Source organism: Calypte anna, chromosome 9 (assembly GCF_003957555.1).
Source record: "Calypte anna isolate BGI_N300 chromosome 9, bCalAnn1_v1.p, whole genome shotgun sequence".
NCBI classification, from domain to species: Eukaryota; Metazoa; Chordata; class Aves; order Apodiformes; family Trochilidae; genus Calypte; species Calypte anna.
The window spans coordinates 16,492,353-16,517,104 of NC_044255.1; the positions used below are offsets into that span (position 1 = coordinate 16,492,353).

Here is a 24,752-nt window from a genome sequence, read left to right on the forward strand (position 1 = left end):
CTAGATCCCATGTCGCTCTGCTCAAGACTGTCATGAATTAAGTTATTAGCTTTAATTTACAAAATAAAGAATATAAGCCTATCTCTTAGAATCTACTTAAATAAAACCAATTTGCTGTACTAATCTTACTTTAACAGATCAGAAACTAATGTACCAAAGATAAGGCAAATGAATAGATTCAGTTAATTTCAGTCTAATTTGCCTGTCAGTGTGAAGCTTGCTATAAATCAAGACAGAAGGTAGCCTGAAGCATTAATTTATTTTGTGTCAACAAAAGGCTTATCTCCGCAAACCTGCTGCCAAATTTTTGTCTCTTCAAAACAAAAATGCACTCCTTGTTTGCAAGAGGAGCAAAAGTACCTGAAGAAGGATGCATGGAATACTTTCAATGAATCTTGCTCTGCTTTTGTGTTTCAGAGAAAAGTCTAATAAAAAGAGACATCTGATGCGATCTCACAGAGATGAGAGTAGAAACACTAACTTAGATTTCATGTTCTTAAATCAGGAAACAGTCTACTAGGTTCAGACAGCATCTTCCTGCTCTGATGCATGTATATGCAAGCACACAGCTGAGATGATGTATTTCATCAGTTGCAAATAATATTTACTTTTGATTATTTGTTTTTGCCATTTCTCCAACCTCTTGCTGTGCAGCTTTTATTAGCTTCCAAACTCTCTCTGTGCTGCCCTCCCTCCACAAAAGGACAAAAGAAAGACAATGTGCAAAGTCAGCTCATCCACACATCTATAGCAGGGACACTGAAAAACAGCTCAAAAGACTGAACTTGTCACAAAGCTTAGTTTAATTTGACAATCATCATAAGGCATCCATGTAAATTAAAAATTCCCACCAGGGTCACATACATTCTCCCACAAAATATGTTAAAACAGAGGCCTGGGATTCCAAAAGATGCAAGTGGTTACTGGTCTTGGCCAGGCTGCTGCTGCTGGCAGTGCAGTCCAGGAGACACAGCACCAACAGTGGCAACTCAGGAAGTGGAAAGTCAGCTTGCACAAATCTCTTTCAATAGACCAACAAATAAAAAGGAAAGAGATTTGTACAGAAAACATCATTCTCCATCCTTTCTGGGAAAACAAAACAACCAAAAGATAATCCCATTCAAAGAGGAGAGCTTGGAGTTCTGAATGGGCCCAGCAATGCTGATGGCCCATTAAAAAAAAAAAACTAATGGAGCACTACAGAGGCCTGAGTTTATTATTGCTTTATCCCAGTTCAGTCCAGGCTAAGGCTATGGTGAAGTTCAAATTAATTTAAAGCCAGAAAATGCAGATCCAGTAACAGCACCTAAGTCCCCATCCACACATGGGTGTAAACAGTTACTTTTGGCAAAAAAACCCCAAACCTCCCCAATTTCCCCTCTTCCTGTGCTATGCAGATCCCCATAGCAGGGCTAAAATTTGCCCCAAAGTATATATCATATTCTCTCTCTTTCATGTCCTTTAGCTGAGCCTCTTCCAAATGTTTGACCTTTTTTTCAAACCAGCCCTCTATCCTGGTGATACATTAGCTCAGAAATGCTTCCTGGAAGCTCACTGAGAGGCACAGAGCTACCCACATGTTAAAAAAAAATGTGGCACAGAGTCTGTGAACCATCACCTGTACTCTGTAATACCCAAGGATGCTTTGCCCTCATCTTCCTGAGACCTAATGGCACAGACAGAAGGGAACATCTCCCCATCTTGCATGCCTGGCCAGTGATCAAGAGAAACAGCATGCTGTGTAAATGAATGGCATCATACCACCAACACCAGTCAGTAAACAGACTTGGGCAAAGGGGAGCTTAAAAGCTTCCCATCAAGAAAGAGAGTGTTCACCTCTGACTATCATATGACAGGGCAAATGTTATTCATGCAAACATTATTCAAGGCAGTAAAATTTTAGCATGGATATCTCCATGGTGAACTGACAGGCCCAATGTATGACAAGGATCTTTTAAAAATTAAATTAAAGGTCCTGCTAATTCTTTCAAAAGGACAGAATAGAAGAGACATAGTGCATCTGATGAACGCATGAGCTGCACATCTTGACACACTTACAAAGTTTCAGCTCGACTTGTCAAAATAGCTAAAAAGATATAGGCATCCAGCTAGTACCAGAACTGATGGCATTTGGGGACCTAAACTTAACTTTTTTGAAAATTCAAGCCAATACGTTTCTTTATTGCTTGTCCCATTGAGTGCAAAGGGAAAACTGAGAGGGTAGGATTAACTACAGAAGGATTTCAAATCCATTGTAAGATTTCCCTGCTCTTTTATATATATTTGTATAAAGCATTATTACTTAGCCACCTGGGAGCAGGGGGGCAGGAACTATTTAAAATTAGTTTCTTAATTATTTAAGCATTAGTCCCCTACCTCCCAAATCACAATACCTCTGTCACACAGTAAGAAGCATAAACTTGAAAATGTGTCTGCTGCCATCGGCAATTCCTGAGTCTCTCCTTTGCAGAACTCCAGCCCAAACATCAGGATAATGGCAGCTTGGCACATATACACTCTATAGCAACATACACACAGCAAGTAGGACATCCCTCAGTGGCCTCAGGCAAAAAAAGTAAGAAAGAAAAACAAAAAACCAAAAACCACCAAGCTTGGAGAAACAATCCAGAAGAGCCTTAGGAAAGGGAACTATCCACCTTCCATGGAGAAGAAACCACCCAGAAGTCCCAACTGCCCAGTACAAACTGAATCAAAATATCCATCCCACAGCTGAAGGAGATCTCTGAAACCTGTCAGTGTCACACATTGGTTACTTGAAGGCACATGTGCTTTGTGTTTGGGGAGGCAAATCCAGTTACAACAACACACTGCAGCTGCAGGGCTGAGGGAAAGGAGGAGACACTTGGTATCTTTCCTCTGTTCTGTCCCCATTTTCAGGCTTCATGGCTGGCATAAGCTGGTGATCTACGCAGACACATTAACATCCCTGAGTGAAATGGCACCATTTGTGGCCTCTGAGACTTTGTCCTCAAGCACCATTGCTGGTGTGTCTGTGGTGACTGCTGTAGTGTCTATGGCAGGAAGTGGATTCAAGCCCTGTGATAAGATCTGTTGGATGGTTTTTCGCAAATTGGGGTGCAGCTGATTTTGGGTCTGGTAAAAAATTTCTAAGGCAAAGGACTTGAGGGTGCCAGTGCAAAGGTCCTCATAAAGTGGAATTGTGTACATCCGAGACATCTGCAAAAAAGGAAAACTGGATAATATAACTTGAATAAATGTAAAGAGGTTCAGTTTTACAGCTACACTCCAACAGCCCTGAATGACTTCAGACAGGAGACAACACATTTCTTAAAAAAGCAGCCAAGCCTATTCTAAATAAGTTTAATGCAAGGATTTTTATGAATGATAAAAAATTATTTGCTCCCTAAGTCTGAACTACCACCACAAATAACAGAACTACTTTTAAAAGGCCCAGGAGAAGAGGCCACAGCAAACACATGCATTAACCTCCTGCACAATAAAGACTATTGTAAGGAATTCAGTGGGCCCTAGGCTTGCTCGAAGTGTAAACACTCAAACAATCACATGATTTAGTAATGTGAAAATTTCTGGTCTAGGAAAAGCCATGGCTGCTACAAAGCCAGCCAAAAAATGCAGCAGACAGAGCTGGGACAAGGATATGAAGTTAGGCTAAAAAAGTAGATTATTATCTGTAGGCATTTCAAATTACACCTGCCCATTCCTCCCCACCCACTGGCAGGTGAGCCATGCTCGGCCCCTTCGCAACACACCTGGACTACACTTGGCCAGGAAGCAGAAGTTCCAAGGTCTTTCACGTCGCATGTCTCATGCACATGTCTCATGCACTGAGAGGTGCAGTGATTTTAATCCAGCAGTTAGTACCTGGTTTTCCAAGAAGCGACGGACTTTGTAAAGGTCTGGATAATAGTCATTTCGGACTACAATCTGCAACCAGCGGATACGGATTTCTGCGTTCATGGAGTCCAGCTGAGAGGAGTAACATTCCGAAAGCTTTTTTATCACCTCTGAGGACAGAACATTCACAGAGAAAGAACAATGACCTATTTTGTCAAGTTTGAGGGTCATCACAAAATAATGAATCATAGCACCACAGAATCATAGAATGGTTTGGGTTGGAATGGACCTTTAAAGATCATCTAGTCCAACTTTCCTGCCATGGGTAGGGATATCTTTCGCTAGATCAGGTTGCTCAAAGCCCCATCCAACCCAACCTGACATTAATGGAAAGGTCAACAAGGGCGGGGGCTCTTTGAAGTTTAGTTCATTCTTCCAAGAACACTTTTCTACTATCCTGATAAGATACTCACCATGTGGCAGTGGTGACCCATCTAGCAATCTGTCCAAGAAAAGCACGGTTTGGAATGTTCTCCATTTAGTGAGGTCAACACTGCTGGCAGCAGCAACAGAGTCCAGAGGCTCCGTTGTCCAGAGTTTGAAGAGCATCTCCACTGGTTTAGTCAGGCTGGATCCCTGAGATAAGTCTGGCTCAGCTAACGGAGGTCCTGTAGCATTGAGCCAACGTTCGAACTCCAGTCCTGGAATGAGGAGCACCAAAAATGTCACGCAGGTGACTCTGCAGGTGGCTTGGCTGCCTCAAGGTTCAGGACTGCTTCTAGCACAATTAAAAGAAGTTCTTAAAATAGCAAATCAGACCAGCCTTCTCTAGATTACAGACCTTTCATAAATCCACCAATAGCTATAAATAGGAATTTAAGGGAGGGTGAAATGTTGCAGAAAAGATTTTATAAGCACGGATAGGACCTTGGGAAAACCTACAGTTCTCATAGTATGTTTTCTGTAATTAAAATAGATGAAGCGTGTTCACCTTTTCCTTGTGCTTCAGCGTGCACAAATCTCACATGGACTGATCACTCTGTCAGCAGTGCAAGAGATAAGTTAATGAGAAAGTCAACTGAGGGCCACTCAGCTGATTAGTTCTAAAATTGCCAGCAATTTAAGGAGTTCTCTTCCCCCACCATGAACGCAGTAACAATCACCACAACCATTTCCATCGTGAACATCTGGCTGTTGCCAAAGAATTTTATTTGCCTTAGCATTTTCTTGTGCAACCTCCAAGCCAAGCACAAAATTCATCACACAAGTTTTCTACAGTGCTTACAGTTAGCTAAGTAAATTTCTTACCTGCTTTGCTCTCAACACACTGCTCTTTCAGCTCTGGAAAAAAATTCAGGAAGGAGTCCAGAAGATCTTGAGCCACAACGCTGGTAAATTTGTACTTCTCGATGTAGGCCTGAAACAGTAAAAAGGATAACTTATGGTTAGGTGAAAGACAGTTTCCTTTCCATTGAGAACTACTGCATGCAATTAAAAATAGAGATGGAAGAATGAGAACAAGTATTTGGAAGGTTTAAAAAAAAAATAACCAACCAGAGAAACAAAACAAACAAACAAACAAAAAAAAAACCCAACAAAAATCCAAGAAAAATATCCTCCCTGCAGAGGAGTAAAGCACCACAACAAGAAAAAAAAAAAGGGTAGCTGCAAATACATTGTTAGCTGAGTTTTTTTCTGAATATATGGGGTTTTTCTCTGAAACAGATCAGATATTTTAATGTATCAAGGGCAGGAAGATTTCTTCATACTTGACACTAATGAAAAAACAGACCACATCTGGATGCTGTATTATGCACTGATATGATTATGGACTGAAGTCATCCTTACATAACTAGAGATAAGAAAAAGATGGAATGGGGATGGATAACAAGAGGAGATGAAAAAACACGCATGCAGAAAAAAGAAAAAGCAATGAGTTGTGCCACTTTTCAAAAGCAAGTCAACAATTGACATAATTTTCTATAACTTCTGCAAACATGCTCTGAGACACCAAACCTGCCTCAATGTAGGAAACCATGCCCTTTGTCACTCTGGCTGAAAAAACCCCACAATCTGCTACTGTTTAGTAGTGAATGAAGCCACACCATTCCAGACATAGATAATCTTTGTTGGAACACTTTTCTAATTTTTTTGGAGCCCATAAAAAGAGGTAACAAAAATATACTACTACTCTGTACTTGGCACCTCATAAGCTCAGAATTTGAGATGGAAGAAGAGCACAAGTGCATTTACTTAAGAGAAGTATTAATAAAACCTGTCACACACAGAAAGATTGATATAGGATGGCAGATGGGCCCACATGATTCTTCTATCTTGGACACACTTGTATTTAACTTTATCCCTATCAATTAGCCACAGCAACAAAAGCTGAAACAAACCATAACAGTTCTAAATCTGAAGAGAAACACATGTTTTTTCACACTCACTCTTAGGAAGGAGTCAAAATGTCTTGGATCACCACAGAGCTGGGACAGGTAGTAAACAAAGCAGTAGCCTTTCTCATAGGTGAAGAGGTTCATTAAATTACTAGGATTTACACCTGAAAGGAGAAGACAATGTTCTAAGACTCTGTAATAAGGACACTAATTTATAACCCTTCTAAATGAACTGACCCCTTAGTGTACTGACCCCTCCCCCAAGTGGAGATGCAGTTTCGTAAAAAACAAAATAAGCCTCTTGTCAGTACATTTAATTTACTATGTCAAATTAAACAGAAGCAGTCAATTTGTACAAGCTGATAAAAAGAAAAATAAAAAGCAATAATTGTGCAGTAAGTATTAATTCCTAATAGAACAAGTCACTTCAGATTAGAAGTCATTGAAAACATCTAGAATTTGAAGAAAAATATCTTTTTTTTCCCTCATGTCAAACTCAGAGAATCAACATACCATGAATTTGTAAAGATATCAATACAAGGTAATAACTATGTGTTCATTTTTTGAAATTTCTTGCACCTGCTTTTCCATTCCATTTGGTTCCACTGTCATTTCCACTTGCATTTTAGGTTGTTTTCAGTATCATCTGGATGGAAAATGTTGCTTTATTTACTTTTAGACGGGTCCGCAAATGATTATTTCTTTTTTCTTTTTTCTTTTTAATAAAGGATATGTAAAAATCAGTCTTTTTTTTTCTATATTCCAGCATTGATATACAGAATTTTTCTTATAGCACTTTCAGCCAAAAGAATACCTGGCTCCAGTTTAACCTGAAGCTTGCTGACTGGGTTGTCTTCTCCAAGCAGCTTCATCTGTCTATGGAGAGCATCAAGGCGGAACGCAGTCTCCAAACATGTGAAGGCAGCTCCTGCCCCAGAAAGAAACGTTAGTTGTGGAAAAATGACAAGTAAAATCTGACTTGTGCAGAACTAGCACAGGTACAAAATAAAAGTCACTGTAGGTGGCCACTGTAGGTGTAGCCACTTCTTTCCCTGAGCTTCATTATCATCAGCTCATCTCCAAAACCAATATACATGAACAAAAACAAAGGCATCCTTCTAAACACTCTTGCTACCAAGATTTCCAGGAATTTTTCCAATTTTTCACATCTGTACCATAGGTCTCTGTGGTGATCCGGCGCTGTGCATACGTGGCCAGCCCCTCACTCAGCCACATCTCTTCCCATGTAGCATTGGTGACTGCATTTCCAAACCAGCTGTGGGCAACTTCATGAATGACATCAATGATCAAAAACTCATCACTCTCAAGAATAGAAGAGATGATGAAGGTCAGGCATGGGTTTTCCATGGCAACAATAGGGAAGGATGGAGGAAGAAAAACAATGTCATATCTAAAATTAGGGAGAGAGAAAAAAAGATAAAGGAGTTTGGTAAGCTACAGCTATTTCAAGACACACAAAGTAACATTTTTTTTATTATTTAGGGAATAACTAAATTCTTCTGAGATTTTTTTGTGAATTCTAGACCATCAAGTTCCCATCACACGTGCAAACTCATCTCAAGTTGTATATCTGAGAGCCAGAACCCCTACATTTACTCTACATATACTATCACATACACACTGCTGAGTCCTCAGAGGCTGCCAGTAAAGACAGAGGCTGGGAAGCTACCAAATAAACTGATTTGGTGTACCTGCAGGGTCAGCAAAATGTCTCTAGTCTGTTTTCCTCAGAACATAACAATACCATTTGTTTTATATTCTGTTTTCCACCCATGATCAGCACTGACACACTGGCCCTTTTTCTCATATAATTTCAGTGTTTATACAAAGAACGAAAGTGTTCTCTCAAAACCATTCTCTACTAATATATAGACAAGCTGAACTTCAGCAACTACTAATGTTTAGTTTAGGGACTAGGATTCTCAATGAGTCTGCATGCAGTCAGCTTTTAGCATTTTCAGGCATACCACAATATATATCATACATCAAATACCATATGTAAAAATAAATCAGATAAGTAAATAAAAGTGCCATACATTTTAAATGGTCTTCAGCTCAGTGTCGGATCTGCATCACAGAACACTACAGTGTGAAAAACCTTCACTCCTCAGGGAAGATCTACTGTTTAGAAACCTCCAGTTCTGCCCACCATACCAGGCAAAAACACCACCATGCCACCATTGTCCTCTCTGTCACTTACAGAGACAAAACTCCAGAGGTTGTTTCCCAGGTACGGGGGTGCTGCCACCTGACAGGCTCATTTGTCCTGCTACTGCTAGCTTAGGGAGAAGGCATGATAATTTCTCAAGATTGTTTTATTTGGTTTCCATTACACATTCCTGGGAGACTTATTAAACTCACCTTCCCCATATATATGGGCCATACAGACTCTCTGCAGCAGTCAGCCAGCGCTCAACCATGCCAGAGAGCTTGCTGATGGCTGTTGGCAGGAGGCAAGGCTCTGCCCACACTCTGCTCCTGTCAGGAAACAGAAAACATCAGGTGATACTTCAGCAAACTGAATTATCTCTTTGAAAAAATAGCCTGACTAGTCACCACACTTCCATGTATGGTAATAGAGCTAAAACGTGTCACATCAGATTCAGGCCTTCTTTAGACCAACACTCAATGAATACATGGCAAAAGATATTGAAAGATCCCTTAAATCACTTTAAGGCAATGAGGGAAGTAGCTGTAATCATTACAGGGGAGAATGAATAACATTTATGAAAAAAGAAAATACCTTTGCCAGTGCAGTGCTGTGCAGTACTTAACAACCAACTAAACCTCAAACTGAACACTCAACAGCTCATGGTCCCAACTGTTCCCTCATCCATACCTCAAAAGTATTTACTACTTATAACCTGAAGCACGGCACAGAGACACTAAAAGCAGATCAACTCACTGCAAATCTTACCTTGGACCTATATCTGCATGTGTAAGGTCTCCTGCCACCAGGGCCACTAAGTAGGCAGGAACTGGGTATTCCATGTAAAATTGATAGACACCTTCCTCTTCCAAGTAGGTGCTTTGGGTGGCACTCATCAACACCTGTATGCCTGCTGGAGCCTGAAAGACCAACATCATACACATCAACTCACTAGATGATCACAGCTGAATGAATATACCACAGATCTCTGTGGGTTTTTTTCATCTATGTCTAACATAGATGAACATAGATGTCTAATGATGAACATTAAAAACAACTATTTCTATAACACAAACCAAAAATATTACTCCTCTTATATCACAGAAGTTCTTATGCCAGATGCTCCCCCCTAAAAAAAGTACCTATGTATCAAATACAGCTGCATGTTGCCATCAATAACCAGTGCTGGAAGTGACTGGCTGAATTCTCTTTCATATTATCCATTTTATGGTTACTCTTTCACTTCTGAGCAGAGGGAAGAAGGCAAGATCCAAGCACGACAGGCAATAGAGTTGCCTTTGTGGCACTACCCTGATTCTGTTTCAAGAGCCAGAATGGAATCTAAAAAAATTTTGTATTTTTTATAAGACTAAGTGTCTCAATGAGTATTTTCTATCATGGATAAATGGTATTTTCTATCCAATGTGTCTATGCTTTCACCAGTTAACTGCAGCTAAGAGCTCCATGAATCATTTATATCCATGTTGTCACTTACCTTGACAGTAGCTGAATATGTACACTTCACTGCTGGTGTGTCAAAGCAGGGGAAGAAGGACCGGTTGCACACTGAGTGGCCCTGTGTGAAGACAAATGGCTTGGCATTGCCGTACGTCAGTTCTGGATCCAGCCACCAGATCTGTTGAAACATGATGTGAAGAAGAGGTAAGGGAAAGAGATAAAATCACAAGGACAAACTGCCAAAAAAAAAAAACAAAAAACCAAAACTGAGATCAAGAGGATTGTGGGGGAGGAGCTGTTTGGCAGCCTAGATGCACACCTGGCACAGGGCACATTTCCATTTCTAACAATACATCTTTCTACTGTTTATTTGCTGTGACTACTCAGAGCAATTTCTCACTGTCTAAACACAGGGTGGTGCCATATAATATAGTGTTTTCCAGCCACTAGCTATTGCTGTTGTATCGATTTGCTTGGTTAATAAAAACTCCCTGGCAAACATCCACACAACCTTCTTCACCAAGGGAGTACTCTGAATATCTCCATGTTTTAATTCATCATGAACAGAAGTACTAGGGTAGTGCAAGCTGTGGAAAAAAAAAACCCAACAAACTAAACAAAAAAACACACAACAAAAAATAAACAGAAACCAAAAAACCCTGAGGCTGAACAGTGTACACAGCATTATCTCTGCCCCTGACACTGCCCTGATGCCTGAAGCATCAAACACTTCGGCACTATGAGAAAGTCAGTATACATAAGAAACATCTGGTCAATGACACTGGAGACCTCTTTATACAGAGAGCACAAGGAGATTCTGGGTGGTCACAAAAAGTTAAAAATCCCAGAAAACACCAATGAGCATGTAAACTTTCATTATCAAACAGCAAATAAATAATAAGTCAGACCCTCAGCAAATAATTAAAACAGATTATGAATAATATGGAATAGTGCCTTTATTTGTCTTTTTGATTTTTCTGTCTCCAATGTAATATTTGTGCTTTCACATGCTCCTTGCCTCCAACTTTGAAGTGTAGGAACAATTTTAAATAGGATTATTCTTGTAATCCTATAACTTTGGAGCTGAACTTTTATGGCAAATATAAAATACTACAAAACTTTCAATAAACTTGAAATCACTGAAAGTCTTGGGAACAGTTAAGTGCAAGGAAGAAAACTTCTGAGTCTGTCAAATTCTTAGATCAAAGCAACCAATAAATCAGAATTTGGGGAATAGCAATTAGTGCAGACACTAGTTCAGTTCTAGTCCTCAAGAAAACGCAATTAAATACTTACAGAAGAGAAGCCTGGGTGCCATGTCTGCTCTGGTCTTAACAACATATTACAAATCTGTCTCCTAGTTAACCTCTATGTGTTCTGGAAATCAAAGTTTCGTCTCTCTCCCTCTGTTCTATAAGGTTATTCTTCATTATCTTCTTCCTATGCCTTTAGACCCTTCTCCTCAGACACCAGTGTGCTCCTCTCCTAAACCAGCAACTTCAGCAACACCCCTGGGGATCAGGGAAAGGTAAGGAAAGAAAAGATACTGTCAGCAGCTTTCATTTATTCATATAGAGGCTCAAAATTCCACTGGCAAAAGGGTTTTAAGTGGTAGGCATTAAAAAATTAAAAACCTTTACCTAGATGTACAATTAATCTCAGAGCACCATGCTGATGTTGAAATGTATTTTAAGATTATCCTCTTCTGTTTCAAGCCTGTTGGTCCAAACACATGCTTAAAGCATGACTTCTGACAAATCCTGCCTCACATGCACCACAAAGGCTAAGGCTATGTGGTCATTTGAATCCACATGCTGCATTTCAGCAGATCAATGCCCAAATCCCTAGGTCGAAGCTGAGGTGCACTACATAGCTACAGATCTCCATCCTATGGATGCCTGCATTTCATGGCAATGAATATCCTCTCTGTGATGTGACACAGTGGAACTGGAGGCAGCCGTTTCAGAAAGCATTTGGGAACACACGTCTCATTAAAAAACACAGCTTGAAATTAAAACCTTCCTCCCAGAACACACATTCACATAAAAATGCAAGTCCTCTGTTTTAATCCAGGGCAGTAGTTTTCAAATGATCCATGCAGGAGACTCACAAGTTAAGGTTTTAAAAAACTGTCCCAATGCCAACTTTTAAAAACACTCCTGTGATCAGTGGCTTTGTGCTTACACCACAAAAAGTCTGACATACAGTCTCTATTGTTTGCCCTGCTGAAGTGATTCACCTTCAAAAGGTCCCATTTCCTTTGCTGTTTTAAGAGACAGAAAAGGCTAACAAAGAAAACAGAGATAAGACAACACCAGACCTAAATTGCAACACTACAGTAGGAAGACCTCACTTTAGAGAAGAGAGATAAGGGGAGGCTGTCCCTGACCAGTACATAAGCAGGAAGCATAGAGGAACTGAGAAGTTGATTCTTGTTTACAAGAAACTCCATAAATTAAGGACAATTTCTTTCCACCAGTCCCCCCTTATTCAACATTTGGTTGAAGTTAAATGAAGCACCAGCCCCACAGGCCAAGAGGGAAAAAACATTTGCAAAGGATGAAGTATTTTTTCCCCTGTTTCCTAATGTCTGCAGCTACATGGCAAGCCACTGTCTCTCTTTCCAGATGCACTCGGAACAATGATGAAAGTTATCCTGAAACAATATAAATAGATCTGTAATATAAATAGACCAGGCTGCTGGACAGAGGCAGAACTATGGACTGGGGAAAATGAGGGTAAGCAGCGTCCCAGAAAGGAGTGCAAGGAGCAGGGTACTGCTAGGGGTGGAACAGCACATAGCAACAAAGCAGTATCTGGGTTCATACCATCTACTCTGCATCTGAATCCCTCCTGTCCTCCCTTTTGGAGGACATTCCCTTTAGAAATGTATGTGATGTCATCATAATGTTCACCATTTTTATCTAGGTTTTAATGTACACAGGAGAGCTGTTTCACACATTAAAGCTGTTCTATGGTGTACTTTAAGTAGCAACTGCCTAGTTCCATTTCTGAACAGAGGTTTTAGGCAACCCAGGTTTCCCCCCGCTACATACTGCAAAGAAGCTCACACTTTTTAAGTACCTGGTGAGATTACAATTTTTATTGACTTAGATTATAAACTTTTACTCAAATCCAGCAAATGACAAGGACAATTAGCTACACCTCTTCCAGTTTTAAATTTCTCCACATTTCTACCTGCATTATTTATGAAGCTCCTGGGAAGAGCTGCAATGCCACAGCATCTGTTCCAGACAAACAACAAGCTGTTCCATCTGATGACAAAGTAAACCAAATACCTAAGGAGCAGAGGATGTGGCAGGACTGAAGCACACCTGGACAGAAAGTCACTCTAGGACTGAGGAGTATAACAGAACAAGAAGGAAGTTTCCAGAACTATAAAATGGACTGCCCTTTTTGCTAAATCCTGAAAATGAAGAAATGCTATAATTTTTCATACCCAAAAGCGGAGTAGGGTTTGCATTTAAGGCTGTCATGGAAAGAAAACAGCACTGCCAAATCAGAGGCATGACACAATGAGCAAGAGACAGATGCAGATTTTTCTCCCTGGAGAAGGAAGAAAAAAAAAATCTTATGAAAGAGTATTGGTCCAACCAAGAAGTAAGGGAGGGAAAAGAATGTGAGGAGAGCAGCACTATTGTCACTGACACACCTGATCAGCAAGTGCCTTCTGCCCACAACATGAGATACCCACAATGTTTATGACAGTCTTGCTTCTGATGTGAGCTGGTGATGTACTGAGCATATGGTTTCTTAATAGCACAGGGAGCTGGAATGCTCTGTGAAAGGCAGATTTAGTCTCTCAGCTGTCTCTCAATGTCCATCAAACAACCAAAGATCTTGGCTCCTTCCTCCACATGAGAAATGATGGGGCAGCCGAATAATATATCCAGATGGCTCAACCCAAGTATATCAAGGCAACCAGTTTCCAATTTTAAACTGAATACTGTCTCTGCTGCTGATCTCACTGCCAACATGTTTGTGCTGCACTGTAACATGAATTTACTGTTTTACAGGTCCCACAACCATGCTAACGGTTCCCTAGAAAATAAATCCTCACCTGAAAAGGTTATATTCAGAGAAAAGCCAAAGAAAATAGAAATTTCAGGAACAGTCTAACACTGTACAGTTGTTGTGCTTCTGCAGATAAAAAGGACTGCTACTAGACATGAGTATAAACCAGCTCACCCTTACACATAAGTTAACCATCCCTGAAAAACAGCAATGAGAGATAGCACTACAACAGCACAAACCTACTTTGAATTCAAATAAATAAATAAATAAAATTAAAATAAAATAAAAAGTTCAGTGTGCTGAACATGAAAGGCTAGAACAGGTGCTGCTCAAGGACAAATACTTTGCCAGCCAAAATCTACAATAGTGAGCAAGGAAACATGGAATGATTTATGTCAGTGGGCATGCCTGCTTCTACTTTTCAGTAATGCTTGAAAAGGGCAGTGCATGTCCCTGACACTGTAACCATCAGTCATCTCTTGACACTAGTCCTTGTAGCTTCATTTCAGCTGAAGTAGTACATGTGGTTAAAGGAACAATAAAGACTTCAAAAGTCAGGATGAAGAATAGCTAGTCCACACCTGATCCACAGGAAGCAAGGTGAACAGGAGAGACAATGAAAAAAACTCCCTACTCTCAGCATCCTCCAACATGTAACATTCACACTGAGTTGTGTGCAGGGCCAAGGAGGCAGCATGTTAACAAAAAGTGACACTAAAAGAACATCACATCAGCCACCTTCCAGGGTTTTTTCAGAACATTTCTGAAGCTGAGTCTCAGATCAGTATTTCATCACATTTGATACTAGTTGTCCACAGATACAGGGAGACAGTCTGCTCTTTTGGCATCATGTCTGGTAAAACCCAGGAGAAAACACAGCCTGGCCTAAAATAAAACAGTTTACTAAAGAGAAGGAAAGTGTGTTATCCTGTACTAGGGAAGGTATGGGTCTTCCAGACTAGAGAATTGTTACAGAGCATATAGCAACACCAAATCAGCTTTAAAGCCTTTGCACAATAAACAAGACATAGAGTAGACAAAAGAAATGGGTGTCTTGAAATCTTGAAGAAAAATAAATAAATAACAGAATCTTCTGAACACACTATGGGCCTTAAAACACATCTCCCATCTGCTTCTTCAGTGCAGAAAAACTACAGCAAAGTATTGTTTGTACAAGGAAATATCAAAACCAGGAACTCCGGAGGTGAAAAGGAACAATATCCTCCCTTACAAACAGATACAGATTTTTAAAGTACCAGAACTTCACCTCATTTTCCCACTTCTACAGAAGGACTAACCAGCAAGTTAAAAGGTCACCATACAACAAAAGGAAACTTCCGTCAATAAAAATCTTCACGTGGAACTCACAAGTGAGCCAATGCATTAAGACTATCCAGATCATTCTGAGGATGAAATTAACTTTTGTGAGTTTCAGTGTAGTATTAAAATTAGACTGAAATAGATCCAGCAAATTCATTCTATTCAGCAGCATTTTCAGTTATAAGGAAAGGACTAGTATTCACTTGCTATTAGGTTATTTTGTATCAAACCGGTATGTTCAATTCCTGTTCTTTTTAAATACACTGTAGCAGTTAGAGATCCACATATTTACTGGGTTTGACCAATGTTACTGCAATACCAGACAAGCACGCTGAGAGCCCGCTCCATTAGGCAAGACAGAGGCACCAAAGTTCCAAGACTCTCAAAAAAACATTACTTTTGCAAATAGGATAATGAGCCACATGACAATAATCATGTTAAATATCAGGGCCTTAAAAGAAATGACAGAGTTTACAAAGCATCTTGCTGCTGAAGGCTAATCTGCACAAGACAGAGAAGCACCTCCATAGTCACATCAAAATGGAATTTCTGGGCCATTTCTCATTCCTACAAGCTCTCTGTTGGGTATGTGGAATCTCTCCCTGCTCTTCTCAGAGCTCCTGACCGTGGCTGGTTGGAACACCAACCTAGGTGTGCAGGGCCTCATGTTGTAAACACCTAGCAAAACCCACAGGGAAACTCCTGTACTTGGAACTTACATAACTTTTCCGGAAGAATTCCGCCGGAGCAGGAGTTTTTAAATCCTCATGCTCCTCGCCAACAACAGCCACGCCCTTACAGGCCGAAAGACTGTCAAGTGACTGTCGTGACTGGAGACGCGGAGCCTCAGGGGCCACGGCCACGGGGGAAGAAGAGAGGGCAGCTGAGTCGGCAGGACAAGAGCATCACTGCCCAGCGCGCCCTGGGATGGGGCTCGGTGCCGCGGGCTGGGGATTGGCACCGGGGGCAGGGGACAGATGCTGTGGAGAAATAGGCTGGCGGCCGAGAGGGGACGGGGACACAAGAGGAGGGGGCTAAGAGCGAAACACCGCCCGCTGCGGAAGCCAGCGCGCTTCCCACTTACAGAAGAAAAATGTGAGAAAGGCGGGGAGGGGGTGAGGGGGAGGGAAAACACGGGAGGGGCCCCAGCACTCGGTTTCCTATTTTACCCCCCCCACCGCCGCCCCCCGGCAGCGCGGTACTTACGGCAGGGCCGTCGGCCGTGGTGTAACGTACGATGATCTGGAAGGGCTGGTGGGGCTGGAGAGCAGCGGGCAGGGAGACGGTGAGGGACGAGCCGTAGTCGGTGAAGGGGTCCACGCGGAAGCCGAGCGGGCAGGCGGAGCAGGGCGGATGGGCGAAGAGGGGCAGAGGCGGCGGTGGTTCGGCGGCGGCGGGCGGAGGGCTGGCGGGGAGCTCCCCCGGGGCAGCGGCGGCGGCGGGGGCAAGCGGTCCGGCGGCGATGCAGGGTGCCGAGAGGAAGGTGGCGGTGGAGGGCGGGCTGGCGGCACAGGGCGGCGCGCAGGGCGGCGGCGGCGGCGAAGGCGGCGGGCAGGGCGGCGGGGGCAGCGGGGCCGGGGCGGCGGCGGTGGCCTCGGAGGGCGAGAAGGCGAAGGAGCAGGGCGCTTCTCCCGCCGGGGCGCGGCGGTAGGCGGCCGAGAGGACGTGCAAGGCCGGGTGGACGTCCAGCACCAGGGCGTGGGGCTCCGGCCGCAGGGCGCAGAGCTCCAGCACCAAGCAGCCCGCCAGCGCCCGCGCCTCGGGCCGCAGCTCCAGCCCCAGGTGCAGGTGGCGGAGGCTGAAGAGCTGCGAGCTGGAGGCCGACGCCACGTCCGGCGGCGGCTCGGGAGGAGGTGGCGGGGCCGGCGGTGCCTCCGGCCCGGCGGCGGACCCCTTGCGGCAGCAGCACAGGCCGGGCGGCCGCGGAGCCGGTGCCGCCATGGAGCGGCGGCGGAGGAGGAGGAGGCAGCGGAGGCGGCGGCTGCTATGTGAAATCCATGGGCGGGCGGGGAGGAGGGAGGCCCCGGCGGCCGGAGCGACCGGGGCGGGGAGGGGGGGGAAAAGGGCCGCGCAGGCCCCGCGCGGCACCGGCCGAGGGAGCGCAGGGCCCGGGCCCGGAACAGCCAGAGGCGTGCGCGGCCGCGAGGGGGCGCTGCACGGGACGGCGGGGGCGCTCGAGGGCAGCCCCGCCCGCCGCTGGCTGCGCGCGCACGGGGGGGCGACGCGCTGGGAGCCCCGGGAACAGCCCTGGGAACAGCCCCGAACCGCTGGGGACAGGGACAGGGACATGGACAGAACTTTCCTCCCCGCCCCGCACCCCCGCTAGGCTCTGTCCTCACGCAGACCTGCCCGGCTATGCCTCCGCCGCCTCTCCCCCACACCCCCCATGCTTCATTTTTCCTGTCCCCCCGCCCAGCCCAAACAGCGCCAAACAGAGCCTCCGCATCTCCAGGCTCCAAGCAGGGCGGATACACGCACCCACCTCGTCCCACCCGCACTTACCTGGGCTTCCTCCGTCCCGCTCCTGGACACATTCCTCAAGCCTATCTCACAGTCTAGCCCTAAACAGCCTCCCTCTACCACCATCCCTCGGATCCCCCATTTCCAATCTCGCCCTACGCTCCAGCTCCCTCCAACGCTGGCTCAGAACGAACCCAGATCCCCACTGAGACATAATGTGCTTTGCTCTTCCACAGCCCTCGAGTCAAAGTGTCGCACACCATTCCCTGTTACCTTCCTAAATCAGAAAGGACAGAAACCACAAAATTATCATCGTTACATACCCGCTTGTTTCTCTGCATGGCAATGGTAGGAGAGAATAAGCTGGAAGAAGGGAGGTGTGCTGGAATTAGTTGTGAGCTGAACTCCGTGCAGGAAATCTCTCTGCCCCACTCAGTGACACTTCTTCAATTTAGGCTTTGCCTACCACAGCTGTCTGATGGGTCTCCAAGACACGGATGTCTTTCAGATGATAAAGGAACGTTTATTGCATTTTTTTAATGAGCCCATAGTGCTACTTCCTAAAAGCCCCCCACGCTTTTCACTAAGTGGCATCTGCACCATTTCCCAAGTCAGTTTTCACTGACTTGGCAGAAACAGTGGCCCTAGAACAATGTGGCTGGTGTCACCAGGTGAACCAAGTTTAAAAAAAAAAAAGTAAAATCATTTTTATCCTAGACCAACTCCTCAAGCTGGGACTATAAAGAAAACTTTTGTGTGATGGCATATGTATATAGTAAAACACACGCTACAGTTGAAGTAAAAAAAATAACAAAGCAACATTGAGGAAAGCTCTTAGGTTTATGAGGGCATCACAGCCTCTCTGCATCTTTTCAATATGCTCTTTTGAAGCACCCTCAAGAAGCAATTATGTCTTTGCCTAATCCCTTAACTAAGTGGAAGTTCTTTTCCTGTCACCTACATCCCTACAATCTCCCTTTATAAATACGTTTTTCTGTACTTACCCTTTCCTTCTCTCACTCATATCATCTGCCTTTTGAAATAACTGTGCTTTCTCACATTTTGTTCCCAGCCATTTCCTAAGACTGCTTGATCCCCCTCAGGATTTCACTGAGAGGCAATATGAAGATCACAGCTTCATCCCCTCAGGATCTGACTCTGATCTTCACACCTCAGGTAATGGTAAAGTGTCCTTGGGTGTTTGAACTAGCACAGCTTCAGGGCCTTGCTTTGGACTTAATTACACCCAGTTAACTGCACAGTTACTGCATTGGGTAATTTCAGAAGAATCCCACCTGTGTTTTGACTGAATTCCAAAGCAAGTGCAACAAAGATTTCTGCTCATCTCATTGTGAGTGGAACACATTCCTAAAACTCTTTAAGGTTATGATAATGACTTGGGATTTGCTGCACTCACTGTATTTGGACACAATAAGGAAAACTGATGCAACTGAAATGCTGGAGTATACTACAGCACACCCACTGTCCCAGGCAAATCTCTCTCAAGTATTGGGCCACAGGCTTTGCTATATACTAAAAAGGATGTGTTACTTCTGTGCTACTTTGGGAAGGATCTCCATAGGGAAAGCCTCTGTCCCAATCCCACAGTCTTACTCTATCCCTTGTAGTTTGAAGTTTTCCGAGATATCACACTATGAATTCTATATCAGGACCCAATTTCTGAAAATTCCACCATCAACCTCTTGTAGAATGCTTCAAATAGAAATATTTGTCTCATTTGAAAATATTTATGTTTCTTCCTTCTACTCCAGTGACAGGGTCTTGAGCCAGGCTGTAGCTTGCCCCCATGGTTCAGGACAAAAGCCAATAAAAAACCATACTGCTACCCATGTGAGAAGCAGTACTTCTGTACTGTGTGAAAAAAGTGCCAAATGAAGCAGGTAAGTGATTGCAGCAGCAAGAACATTTTCCTCTGGCAGGCTGTCTCCTTCATTCCAAAGTAATGATGCTGGAGCTAAGGTTTAACAAAATGGTTGAGCTAATCTCTGCCATAAACAGGTAACTGCTTGCTTCATTGCAAGCCCTTGAGCTCTTTCAGCTTGATGAAGCAGCAGGAAAGTATTCACCTTTTTAGGAGAGAGTAACTGGGAAACAGCAGTGTGATGCAATGAATCCTGAGCAGCTTCCTCTCATGCCTGTGCTAGTGTTACAGTTATCACCTACTGAAAAGAGCAGCCCCACTTCACCTCCCTTCCAGGTGTGCCTTCCTGTCTCCTTTGTACGGCATTCCTGCTTTTGGAGGGTGAACTTTCTGCAAGTTAGCTTTCTGAACTGGGTCACTGCTGGACCAGGCAAGAGCCAGTGCTGCCATCAGGAATCAGAGGGAACTCCGAGCCTGGAAGAAGAAGGAGGACAAGGTCAGGATGGCTCCCATTTTGCCCAGACTGCCATAAGCTCAGCCTTAGCTGCAAAATGAAGCCATGCTCTGACCCCACTGGAACTTGAGAACTAGGTGCATTACCCCTTTTTCTTCAAGGGAAATACTGAAATTCATGGGGTAAACTCAGTCCTGCAGGGCCCAAGACAATCCTGTCCTTGACAGAGTTGCACATGACAACTGGCTGAACTATTTTAGTCAGTCTTAGGCAGATGCAAGTTCAGCCTCTCCCATTAGTGTATTCAGCCTTCATCTTCACATTCTACCCAGCTCTGCTTTTAAGCAAGAACCGGGCCATTATCTCTTCAGTCTATCACCACTGCTCTCCTCTCCCACCTTTGTCCCCAGTTTTTGTCCTCAACTTTTAATCAAAACTGCCATCACAACTTATCTGGGTGTTCTTTGAAGAGGTTTATTATTTCTCCCTTTCCTAACCACAACATAGAGTCACTGCTCCTTGAATTGAACAACACTGAGCAAAATGTTGGCCAGTCTATGACATAGCATAAGTTTAAGCCCAGGGTAAGATCTGTGCTACTTAATTCTTGCTTAAGAAAAGACAAAGAACAACTAAAACAACTGATGCTGTATTTGCTATCTTCAAGCTACAGTCTAAACTCCATCAATGCCACGATTTGTCTGAGGTATTGGTAGAAATGCTTGTTACTGTGACTTTGCAGTCATGTCACATTATGAACTGTATAAAGCAAATACAGGTAAAGAAAGTGGAAAAAATTTAGCCTATGAAGGATCTGTATTCCATCCAACCTTTTCCCATGCTACAGGCTTGAATATTTGCACTATAAATTATTATTCCCTTTACTACTCAACAAAAACATGAATTGCAAGCCACCCCCATGCTGGAGGGAACAAAAATTATCCCCTACACTTTTAAAGAAGCACTTCCACTCTGAAGGGAAGAAGATCAGGCTGTAGTGCATAGACAAGAAAACAAAACAAAACAAAAAACACTGCCTACAGAAAAACCTGTCCCCCAGGGCTCAAAAAGGTGAGATGTGATTTACATGCCCAAAACAAACCACTTAAGCCAATAAAATTTACAAACCCAAAATAGTTTTATTTACTTTTCATATTTCTGCCTCCATGAGACATTTTGCAAACATGCTAAGGCTACAAAATGTCCAAGTTGACAACAACATGCAACGCTGACCAGTCAATAAGTCACGGCTATTATAGGAGCGACCGTGCCCACCCGGGCCACAGGTCCCATAAAACAGGGATGGTGTACAGTGGTCATGGCAATGTATTACACAGGACCTAGTAACCTGAGGTAGGTCTCTTTACAGTAAGAAAATGATGCCCTACACCAGTGTTACATCCTGATCAACAGGAACCTGTGCAAAGTTCCAGAAGACATGGGTGGGGGACTGTTTCCTTAACAAGTGTGCAATAAAGAAAGAGGAAATAGTGATATTGTTTAACCTTATTGTAAGTGAGCAGAAAAGATTTAGTGTTACCCATGCCAGTGAAAGCCAACCTAGACCTCTGAGCAGTGTTAGCAGCTTCAAGATAAAGGAGTCAGTCAGCTGAAGCAGCTCTGAAAAGGCTTTCCTGCCAGCATACAGGGTATGAGTTGAACCTTATGATTAATTTTTTACAGATCATTCCATGAACAGTTATATTTTGGTTGTGTTAGATCAGCGAAGCAGGAAGAGCTTGGGCTTGCTTTTGTTAAAATAAACCCTGCCAATACAGTAAGAAATACTGTATCAGGACACTGAGAAAATATGAGGCCTTATTGTGACCCAAAAGTGGCTCTCCACTCAAGAGATCACTTAACCTGCTTTGGGAAAGCATCACAGGAAGCAGCAGCTGCTGCCATGGTGAACATTAGAGATGCTCCAAATAGCTTTGATAAATTACAATGCAATAGAATTACACCACAGAGCTCTTCTTCCCTGCGCTAGACAAAGATGTGACAATAAAGGACACTATTGCAAAGCTTCACTTCCACTCAGACACGCAGAAAATCTGGCACTAGGGAAAAACCAACTGTAAAAGACAAAATGGTGTCTGATACAGTCTGATAAAGCCAGATCTCTGGTACCATAAACTGTACAAAAATTATAGAAAAGAATATGCACTGTTATTAATACAGTGCTCATTTTAATATAAAATAAACAGCTTACATTTCCACTGTAAATATAGGCTATATACAGAATTATGTATAGATATAGCTACATGTATAAAGCTTCATTATAGGCCTCTGATACATAACTATGGCTCCCTGAGCCATTTGTAGAGTGCATTTAATAACAAAAAATTAGTAATATGATTATGGAATAAATACAATAATAAAAACATGAAGAATTCTTGACACTGCTTTAAAAATCTCTCTGGCTTTACACATTGTGCTAAAAATTAAAATATGAAAAGGCAATAATCTGCTTGAAGGAGGAGAAGGAAGAAGAGCTGGCCTGCCACAGGCAGGGAATGTAGCTCTCCAAAATTAAAGTGACTTTGCCCTGAATTTTAGCCCTTAACAGCAACCTTGTTCTCTGCAGCAGCAAACATAGCATAGAAGCGTGAGTTCTCGTTGGCCAGAAGGGCAGTCGGCGTGTCGAATTCTGCTACCTAAAATCAAACAAGGCAGGTAAAGTATGTCAGTAAAATACAGAAGAAAATGGATTCCCACCCCTTAGACTTGTAACACAGTAGTGAAGAAGCCAAAACATGGCATTAGATGAGACAACAGGCAGTGAAAGTATGTGTATTTATGCACAAATACTGTATCCTGGGTGCTTCAGTCTAGCTCAGACACGAATTACCCAGCAGGAAGCAAACTCTGGTGGCTCTTGCAAAGAGAGGCAGATGCTATGGGTTTTTGCTTTCTCTACCTTTAAGAGCATTGCCAAATATTCTAACATTTAACTGCTTACGGCTCCCACATGGAAGCCTGAAAAGTGGGTGAAGTATCTCTCATATGTCCCTTTTTGTTAGCATGGGACTTCATGAAAGTAATGGGAAATGCCACTGAGCTTAACATTATTAACATTATTACCCAGAATTAAGCCCCAAAGGGAATTTTTTCTTTTGGAAGAGAGACTGTTACTCTGCAGTACTTTCCTGGAGTGTAAAAGAAATTTTGTCTTCTTTGATATTGTCACAGTCAGGCAATAACTGATTCTTTTGGAGAATTATTACCAAGGATGTGAATAAACACTGAGTATTTTCTACCCTGCAATATTATCTGTTTTCTTCAGTTCACCCTGCATATATGGCACCACCAGACTCTAACAGGAACTGCAGACAAAAGTCTTTCTGCTCACCTGTCCTTGTGTTAGCACCATGATCCGATCAGAGCCCAGCACTGTATGCAGGCGATGAGCAATTGTTAACATAGTGCAGTCTGCAAATGCCTCTCTGATAGTCTCCTGAATCAGTAAATCTGTCTCAGTGTCCATAGCAGCTGTTGCTTCATCCAGTATCAAAATCTGAAAGTAACATACAATCCCAGTTGTTACCTACAGTAATGTTTTCCCTCCCTAAACATAATATGCAGCATGGACAGAATTACCATGACAAATAGTTGTCAAAACTAGCAATCCTTATGGAGCTGTGGTCACAGAGGTAGTTTTTACAAGCACCCTTTCGGTTCTCTTTATGTTGCTGCCTTCAGAGTTACACTATGGACCACCCCTGCATTTTATGATCACATCCTAGAGCCATTAATAAGGGCCTCAAGTTCCCACTACTTTCAGTTTTACATTCAGCAGCTAATCTTAAATAAATTTTTTACTGGTGGACTGACATCCTTAATGGCAACAATTCCTTCTGGAATGAGCCAATACTGACTAGATTTACTAGCTGTCTTATGCTGGAAATAATTACCTTTCCTCTCAGACTCATACTGGTTTGGACTGGTGTCTCAAAGATAAACTAGACTTGTTTTGTGCAGGTACTGCAGAAAGAACAGTAACTTCAGCTGAGCAGCCTTGGCTTTAAAACAGATGAAGAGGGAACCTTAAAATATGGTGTGCAATGTTTAAGAAAAAAAGGATATTAAATCAGAATCCTGGTCAATCTCCATCCAAATATTCTTTTTCACTGCAATTATTAGTTGTCTTTCATTCCTGAAAACCCTGAACTTCACTGGCACAGCACGGTACCAAATTCCACTTGGAGACTACATTTTAGTGGAACACCACGTAGAAGGAAAGTAGTTAGCTGACAATTGCAAAGAGGTGGAAGAAAAAATGAATCTGATGCTCACCACTAACAGGACACTGAATAAATTATTAGGCCAGTCTGACACACTGTTATAAATACTAAGAAGTGATACCTTTCTGCAACTGGCTACAGATGCCTTTCTAGTTGTTCCAACCCTACACCATTTGTGGGTTGCAATAATTGTTGCTGTGATTCCTCTATCAGATAGAATGAACCTGGCACACAGAAGGCTTGCTCAATGCTATCAGTTCGCTATCTCCAGTTATTTCTCTCATCACTATGGTCACCTTGCAACGACGCAGTAGAGCTCTAGCTATGCACAGTAACTGCCTCTCTCCAACCGAAAAGTTTTCCCCATTTTCCATCACTTCTGAGTCAAGTTTCATAGGCATCTGGGCAACCTGTGTAGGAAAGAAGAGACAAAAATCTTAGAGCAAGCATTGCACAGACTTTTTGAATCTCCATGGCATAAGACAAATCATTGTTC

General features: G+C 43.0%; 2 protein-coding genes across 2 annotated transcripts in view; both read right to left on the minus strand.

Annotated features, from left to right (window-relative positions):
- Positions 1-780: 780 nt before the first annotated feature.
- Positions 781-17,307, minus strand: RNPEPL1 (arginyl aminopeptidase like 1). The gene is made up of 11 exons (XM_030456376.1): positions 16,423-17,307; positions 9,899-10,039; positions 9,172-9,323; positions 8,616-8,732; positions 7,409-7,644; positions 7,048-7,161; positions 6,285-6,397; positions 5,146-5,254; positions 4,311-4,538; positions 3,865-4,007; positions 781-3,198 (listed from the first exon to the last, which is right to left on the minus strand). Exons 1-11 carry the CDS (start codon positions 17,155-17,157, stop codon positions 2,926-2,928), a joined length of 2,361 nt encoding a protein of 786 aa, XP_030312236.1. The 5' UTR covers positions 17,158-17,307; the 3' UTR covers positions 781-2,925.
- A 3,829-nt stretch (positions 17,308-21,136) lies between these two features.
- Positions 21,137-24,752, minus strand: part of ABCC5 (ATP binding cassette subfamily C member 5) — a 46,036-nt gene continuing 42,420 nt past the window's right edge. The window contains 3 exon segments of the mRNA XM_030456375.1: positions 21,137-22,669; positions 23,365-23,529; positions 24,553-24,666. Of these exon segments, the coding sequence (XP_030312235.1) occupies positions 22,568-22,669; positions 23,365-23,529; positions 24,553-24,666 (381 nt within the window). The 3' untranslated portion in view covers positions 21,137-22,567.

Excerpts from the sequence above, each read along its gene's own strand:
- RNPEPL1 (XM_030456376.1), bottom strand. The coding sequence starts at position 17,157 with ATGGCGGCACCGGCTCCGCGGCCGCCCGGCCTGTGCTGCTGCCGCAAG. Across the intron at positions 7,645-8,615 it reads GGCCCATATATATGGGGAAG|ATATGACATTGTTTTTCTTC; the intron begins GTGAGTTTAATA and ends CCCTAATTTTAG. Across the intron at positions 5,255-6,284 it reads ATTTTGACTCCTTCCTAAGA|GCCTACATCGAGAAGTACAA; the intron begins GTGAGTGTGAAA and ends TTACTGTTTCAG.